Below are 8,133 nucleotides of genomic sequence, written 5' to 3'. Positions count from 1 at the left end.
GGCCGGGTGGGGAACGGGGGGGCCCCGCGGCTGAGCCCCTCCGCTCGGCAGCTGCTGGCTGCAGCCTTTGTGCCAGGAGGATCGGGGCCGTGCCAGCCCTTTGGGAACGCTCCAATCTTTGCTCCAATCGGGAGCGGAGAGCCTTTAGGTCTGTTTCCTTACGGTGCCTAACTTCGTTCAGACGCGCGTTTGTATGCCAGAAAGGATAAAATCATCTAATTCTGTTCGAAAGGTGCAGCCTGGGGGAAAAAAAAAAAAAAAAAAAAAAAAAAAAAAAGCAGCCGTGTAGAAAGCAGCTGAGCAATCTTCATGCTTGTGCCTCTGGGAGCAGGTCCTGTGCAGGTGAGAGCACTGAGCCCTGCTGAGCAGCAGCTGGGCTCCCCTTAGTAGGGAATGGTGATGGAACTAAAAAATCTGTTCTGCTTAGAGCAGTGAAGAACAGGGGGATCCTAGCTTGCAGTTCCCTGAAGTACAGTGGCAAGATCTTTCATGATTTTTCATAACTACTTGGGAAAATGCAGACCCACCGACATAAAGCCAGAGAGGAGCTGGTTTTAGCAATTTGATCTTCGGCCACTCATCAGTCCAGTTTGTGGGGCTCTTGTTAGCAATGCCCTTGGGCAGCTGTGTGCCTGCAGCCTGGCAGAGCTGCCACTGAGCACAGCGCAGACACGGTGCGGGCAAAACCGACGCACAGCAAGGCGGGAGGCCCTGGGCAGGCTCACAGAGCAAGTCCGATGTTGAGGACAAAGGCAAGGAACAGAGTTGCAAGGAAAGATGATGAGGGCATAGGAGCCTGAGCAGCAGCTGCAGCGGTCACACACTCTAACTAATTAAGCAGAATTAATTGGAGTAATTAAAGTAGTTAGTAACTTACTGTAGAGAGTCTGTTGCTTGAGCAAAAAGGCTTGGGGAGGACTGAGTATTGGTGGTTTCTGGGCTGTGTCCAGTATGTTTGTGGTGGAGGGCTGAGGCTGCAGCAGACAGGCAAGTTTTCTTCATTTTCTTTTCTCCCAAAAGCTCTGTGCCTGTAGTTATGGGTATTTTGAAAGCCTGTGCTCTCAGGCCCTCAAATTTTCCCTGCTCCCCACTTGTTTATCCTGTAACTTTCTGAATTCAGTTGTCATTGTGCTCGTGGGTGGCTGTGGCAGTTGCATCTCTTACAGATTCACAGTCTCTCCAGGATTTGTGGTCATTGTGTTGAGCAGTTCCTTTGCTCCTCTCCAGGAGGTAGCTAGGGCTGATCGATTGCCCTGTACTGGTTTTCTCTTGCTGCTTTCATGGGAAAAATGCAAGTCAGGTTGCTACTGACTTGTGCTTTTCTGTGTAAACAGCATCAGACAAGACTACAGTCTGCTGGGTGGGTTTTGAAAGAATAGCAGCATGTTTTCCTGAAAGCCTCTCTTTTTAACTTGCACCAGGAATAAGTACTAGTAAAATGGGGATGTTTCTACCATGATATATTCTCTATCCTTTTTTTTTCTAAGGGTTGATTGTTTCTTGTTTCTGCATTAGCAAAATATAACTGAGAAATCCTCTGGTTTAAGGGTAATTGTGGTGTGTCATGTCTCTTCTGAACAAGGTTTTTGGTTCAGATGCGTTGTAGGCATCTTGCTATTTCATTGTCTAAGGAAGGCCTTCTAGAAGCGTATTGTTGACTGAACAACAAAAGTAAAGAATGTTTTTTGTTGCCTTGAACAATTTTCTTGGCACCTTTCAAAGTAAGGACCCTACTTGTCAGTAACTGTTAGTGGGCTGTATGTAGGTTAAAACTGAGTCAGACTGACTTGTTAGAAGTGAAGCTTGGGCTGCGTAGCGTTTGTTTGCAGAGCTCCTTAAGAAGTCCCTGTCACCACCTGCACGTTTCTGCCCTTCAGAACGATATTGTTATTGTGTTACTGTAAGCGTTCAAAGCAGAGATGCAGGTTTTTAAAATACAGCAAAAAAAAGGACTCTCTAAAAGCCAGCTCAGCTTCCCACATGGATCTGGATGTGGAGCTGTGACTGCCAGTGCTGGTTTCAGGAGGGGGTGTGGATGTGAAGCAGATGGTGAGGTAGGTGGCTGGAGATGGCACTGCTGCTGCTCCCCCAGCACTGGGGTGCTGTTTTCCCTCTGCTTGCTGCCAGCTGCCAGTGTATTGCTTCTGTCACACTTGCCAAGTCCGCTGACCAGCTCTCCTGGCCCAGCTGCGAGCCTTGCAGTAGGTGCACCTTCCATCCTTTGCTGCCCTCTGCGGTGGTGTAATTCTTCACAGTAGCAGCAGGACGGAAATCTGGTCCAGAAGTACTTAGGACTAAGCCTGCCCTCACACAGGTCGTATGGAATTCCCCTAATACTTAAGTTGCTAAATCCGTGTTAGGATAGGGTTGTCCTTTAATCCAAACTAGTGAGATGAGTAATGTGGTAAGACTGTTGTCAGTGGCCAAGATGCCAATGTCCCACTGGAAGGAAGTGGGGGGAAAAAAGGCAAGAAAATCTTTCATGCTGACGAAAACATACTATAGGAAGGGGCAAACTGTAGTTTGCCACGTGTAACCTCCCTGATGGTACCAGATAAAGTTCCCTATCCCAGGAAAAGAGCCTGGCACAGGAAGAATGCTTGTACTGGTCTTTAGATGACACCAATGTGAGAAAAAGGGCCACAAACTTGTGAAGAAAGAAATCAGAATGCAAAATGGTTTTCATTTCTGGGACTTTATCTCCTTCCTCTGGGTGATGCTTCAGAAAAGCTGATGTGCAGCCACGTTAGTGGCAGCTATGCAGTATTATTGCAAAAAAGCAGTATGTTACGGGGAGTCACAAACTGAGCACAAGGCAGATCTCAGCTGCTGCATGTGAGCGAAATGTGTTTTGGAATGCAGCAACGTTACAGAGGGGCTTTGGGAGGTAATTCCCCTAAGCTGCCTAGGGCAGATGGGGTGGATATTGTATTTCAAACAGGGACAGAGTGGCCCTGCTTTAATGACCCTGGTTAAAGTTTGTAAAGGCAGGCTCATCAGGAGAGGTTGGGTTTGCTTAGACTTGAAAGACAAAAAGTAAAGTAGGGCAGGCAGCTGTAGAGAACAGTGATCCTATTCTTTGTGTTCACTCCCTGGGGGAGCACCGTAAGTAATAAACTGATCCATATCCAACAGGAAAGGTTTAGGTTAAATACCACGTTGTTTAAAACAAACAAAAACCTCAGCAACACCTCCTGGGGCTGGGACTCTGCTGCGAAGTGCTGGAACAGTATGTGGACTCACCCAAAACGTAGCTGGGCTTGTTTTATTCTTAAATAATCTCAACAGAAACCTGGCGGTGGTGGTGTTTCAAAATGGGAGAACAGGTGGAAAAAAATCTGCAGTTTTTGTTTTGTGTTGTTTTGTTGTTGGGGTGGTTTGTTGTTGTTTATTCCCTTCTTTAAATGCATAGGTGAGGGCTGAGGACCAGTGTGCCCCGGAGCTGTCTTTGTTTAATTTAGTTAGCACTGGCCTAATGTCAAGACTGCACACTTCAAACTAAACACAGTTTTGGACAAATTACCTGTGGTAATCAGCTGCGTGCTTTGTTAAAACACTTTTTGGTCAATATCCAACAAAACTGGTCTGATTTTCTTTCAGATCTCTCTTCCCCAGTAAAGGAGTAGCATGATTCTAGGTGTACAGCTCCCAGTAGCAAAGCAATAGTGCAGAGAAATACAGCACCCCGCCTCTGTCAGAACTCACCCAAGTCAAATGAGGTGACAATGACAGCCCAACAACAAGTGTGGTTTTAGTATGGTCAGTGCTGCTCCTCTATGGCTCATGTAATCCCCTCCCGTTAAAAACAAACCTATCAATGTCCCACTTTGCAGCAGCAGTGAATTAACTGGAAATGAGATGTGTTTATTCCAGGTAACTTCACACTACTGTCAAACACCTGGTGAGTCCGCTCTTCAGCATTCCTGTAAGCAGCAACTGCAAGTTTTGTTGATTGCATTTTGTAAATCATCTTTGTGGTACTTCATACAAAAGAAGCACCAGATTTTTTTTTTTTGACCTTCTAATGCTTAAATATTACCCTCCAAAAGGGAAACTGATTTACTCATATGTAAATGGTGCTTAGCCAGTAGGCAGGCTCAGGGAATTTTGGAATAACCAGAATTTACTTTTTGCACTGTAGTTACTCAAAGCTAAGTTACTCCAAGTGTGGGAGGTGGGAGGGTGGCTGTTCTGGTTTTGTTCTGACTGGGGACTGACTAATGACCCCCGTTCTCAACTTGTCCTACTCTGTATGCAGCCCTGAAGCACTGGACAGGAGCTGCAGTTCCTCGTGCTGGCTTACCTGGGGGGTTCTCTGCTTCTTGTTACGCTCAAAGCTCTCTGGTGTTGTAATGGGCACCAAATTACACTGGGTTTGTGAAACCCCACGTAACCTACTCTTACGGGACTAACTTGTTCCTTTCTCTGTTTATACTTCTTTCACTTGCAAGCCATTTAGGACAGCCTCCTGTTACGTGCGATGTTAGTGTTGCATTATCTAGAGGAAGTGAATCACTTCCTCCAGCCCCTACCCAGGGATCAGTGTCAAAGCTGTCCTTGAAAGGTGCTCATGTAACCTTCGTTCATTCTGATGCCCTAGGGACTTTCAGTGACGGTGACCTTGAGCAACCAGTTCCTCCTTGAGTAAAGGATTTGTTTAGAAGTTGTGGTGTTTTTCTCAAAATGTCCCTTAGTGTAGACTTTTTATTTTAAAAACCTTCTCCACTGGAGACAGCTCTTTTGTGCCTTTGTTAGGGCAACAAAGCTGTATGTAGCTGAAGGTTAATCGGAACTTGTTATGGGCCACTCCTGTTCAGGCCAGCTAAACTCAGCTTCTTCAGCCTTTCTTTGTAGATGAAGCTTTCAAGCCCCCCCGTGACTGTTGCTATACTCTGTCCTTAGATACCCTATGTTTTTTGAAGTAGAGAGACTAAATACCATCCGTGCCTGAACTGGTCCCTTTCTTTCTTTTTGAATTTGTTTCTCAATCTTGTGAAGATGACTTTAAACTCTGAGTCTGCTTTTTGGAGAGCGCACAGTTGTTTTCATCTTTCTGGAATCTTCAGGTTTAACAAATGGACTGCTTTCTCAGTCTTCAGTCCCACATCGCCTGTCCTTTCAGTTAAACACTGGGTATCATTTGTAACTGTCAGGTAATGGTTTTAAAGCCATATACTGTCACTTCATCTGCATCCTAATTCTTTCTAATGAGAGAGACATTCTCACACATACCGTTCCTTACTTCTCTACAAGTTCTGTCACAAAAGGATTTAGAATTAATTAAAAATAAGGATAATGTTCTTACCAAAGTGCAAGTATTATATTTGCAAGTAAACTCTATATTACATTTGAAGTAAGCCTGTTGTTACCCCTCCTTTTTTTTTTCCCTTCTCCAAAAATGCTTGAAAAGCTGATGTATATTGAATACTTTTGCAGCATATCTGCATTCAGTTTCTTAAAAGATAAACTAAGCCTGCCCTACACTTGTTTTCAGCCTTTGTAGTATGTTCATTTCATGAAGGTTTGCTCAGCTGCAGAGAGAATGCGAGGTGCTGAACAGTAACTGGAAACAACATGCAACACACAAAGATCTTCCAGAACACAGCTTCTTTAACCATTTCAACTGTATTCCATTTTTGAACTGTTGTGTGTGTGTATATATATATATATATATATATATATATATATACACTGAAAATAGCAATTCTCAGTCAACCAAGACACAGAGGGTACCCAGAGTCTAGATAAAATACATTTCATATAAATACATTCATGGTTTAAAAGAAAATCATACAACTTGCTGACAGGTCCAAGTGCAAGTAACTTTCTTACACACATTTAACTTCTGTGATGCTAACAGGCTGTCTGACCATTACATAACAGCGACTGATTTTAACCATGGAAAAGTTGGTGACATAGGTCCAGGACTGAGTCACTTGAAAAAGTGCTAATGATACAGAAAGTAATTCTGTTGTCATAAACCGATGTATGTGTCTTTATATATATGCTATGTATTCTAATATTCTTAATACAATTAGGAATATTAGAAAAGCTGTTTTTTGGTTCCTTTTGGTGACTGTTCTAATTCCATGCACAACTAGGTGCAGCCAGGTTTATGTACTAGATCTGCTGTTTCCCTTTCTCCCTCAGGGTTCTTGGAAGATGGACTGGCAGTGTTCTGGACTGGCCAGAGAAGTTAAGCATGGGGAAGTTTCAAATTGGTCCCAAGGAAAAGGGACAGTTTGGTTGACTAGTACATAGCCATGATGTATTTTAGCCAAAAGCTGTTTGAGCTGGAGAAAAAAAATACACATACATGCGAGAAAATAAAAACTTGCCCTGAAATTGCAAGCTAGTACGTTAAAGAGTAGCATCGTACAAAATCTTTTACTTTCTGTACAGTGACAATAACAAATAATTTTCCTTTTTAACCATCATATACACAACACATGAATAGAAGAAATCTATAAATACTTTAAAATTAATTTGTCATATATAGCAGTTGAGCCACACCTGTACAAAATGTATGCAACATATATAAAATGATTAAGAAAAGTGCAAAGTAGAACAGTATCAAGAGCCTCCACTTTTTACAGCATTTACGGTTCAAGTGTAAAAAGCTAGCAGGGATGCAGGAGCTCAGGTACTAACAAGTCAAAAGAGACACAGTACAGGATGCTGCACACAAAATGATAAACTATTATTAAGTTATAACATCTCACTTCAGCACATCTACAATTTCCAGTTAATAAAAGAACATTTTTATAATGAATCTCTATGTAGAGTGATTTGTCCCTGTTAACGAGTCCCTTAAAACAAAGATTTCCCCAGCCACAGCATACTTTCCCATAAGTAAAATAAAACTACATGGAGAAACTACTGTTGTTTTCTGGTTGTCTTGTTTTGGTTACCATATTGTAAAAGGTGAACAGAAATAACTTTCTGTAACACAGGTATTTATATTCTGATCCTGTAAATTACACAGAGATAACTTGTACCATTACTCACATGTATGTGAAGGTCTAGAGGATCAGGCCCCCTCAAAAAAAAAAATCAACTTTGAGTTTCAAATCTGCTTAGAGACAACTGCCCATCAATTTCACCGTTTGCCAGTCCGGATGCAAGTTTTGCATTCTGCATTCAGCTGATGTTTTCTCATCAGAACCTCCTGCAGCGAGGCAAGTCTTTGTTTTTTGTTTTTAAATGCTGTATGTCCTAGTGTGAAAGCTCTGCTTGAATTAAAACGTGGTGGCAAGTAAAAGATGTATTTGGTGAGCTGAAATTTGAAATAGTTGATTCAATGCTCTTGAGTGAAACTTTCAAATAATTTGTTTTTAGAAAGCTTTTCAGTTCACCTTTATTTCAATAAGTATACTTCATATTTTCTTTTAGGCACTGTAAATACTGAAGATAACTGAGGTGCAGAAGAATCCATCCATTCTCAAGCAGTACATTACTAGTGATCTCTAGCTAGCTCTTGACCCATGTTGTTTTCTTATTTTTATTTTAAGTGGAGACAGTTAAGCTTTAAATACACATTTTGTCCCCACTAAGTATCTTACTATGATAGAATCGTCAAAATTATATTAATGTTTCTCTTTGAAATGTACATCAGACTTCACAGTCAATTAGGGAGAAATTGCAAGCAGTCTGAATATGCTAGAGAAACAATAAGAATAACATTATCTGTCCATACTGCTTCACATAATTATGTCTGTCTCAAAACTGGAAATGATGACAAGAAACTAAAGCACATTAAGGTTTTCTGCTAGTAATTATGAATTTGGAGTCTAAGATCTTTGCTCTCATTAGAGATTATAAGAAACATTCATCCATTTGGTGTATTTTCTGAATTCATGTGATATCTACTCCATACAAAGACATCCAAAATCAAGGCATGAGAAGGAGCCTTCTGCACAACTGTCTAGTCAGCAGAACTTGTTTATTTGCCTCCATACATTCTTTCAATGTCATTGAGGTAATGGTTCTTCAGTTCTTTCCGTTTCAACTTGAAAGCGTCTGTTACTAACCCAGTCTCTGGGGTCCATGGTTCAGGGCTTAACCGTACTTTGATGGGTATTTCAAACCTTTCTAATTTCACTGCAGGGACAAGAAGAAACAAAAGCATAACGT

At 41.9% G+C, this 8,133-nt stretch overlaps 1 protein-coding gene across 11 annotated transcripts in view; it reads right to left on the bottom strand.

Annotated features, from left to right (window-relative positions):
* Positions 1-5,743: 5,743 nt before the first annotated feature.
* Positions 5,744-8,133, bottom strand: part of ACSL4 (acyl-CoA synthetase long chain family member 4) — a 40,716-nt gene continuing 38,326 nt past the window's right edge. For all 11 annotated transcript variants that reach the window (XM_040572571.1, XM_040572578.1, XM_040572575.1 and 8 more), the window contains one exon: positions 5,744-8,100. In XM_040572571.1, coding sequence (XP_040428505.1) covers positions 7,943-8,100 — 158 coding nt within the window. In that variant the 3' untranslated portion in view covers positions 5,744-7,942. The remainder of the gene's footprint in view (positions 8,101-8,133) is intronic.

Source organism: Cygnus olor, chromosome 13 (genome assembly GCF_009769625.2).
Source record: "Cygnus olor isolate bCygOlo1 chromosome 13, bCygOlo1.pri.v2, whole genome shotgun sequence".
NCBI classification, from domain to species: Eukaryota; Metazoa; Chordata; class Aves; order Anseriformes; family Anatidae; genus Cygnus; species Cygnus olor.
Note: the sequence above shows the minus strand (reverse complement) of the source record. Positions and strands in the feature narration are given on the sequence as shown.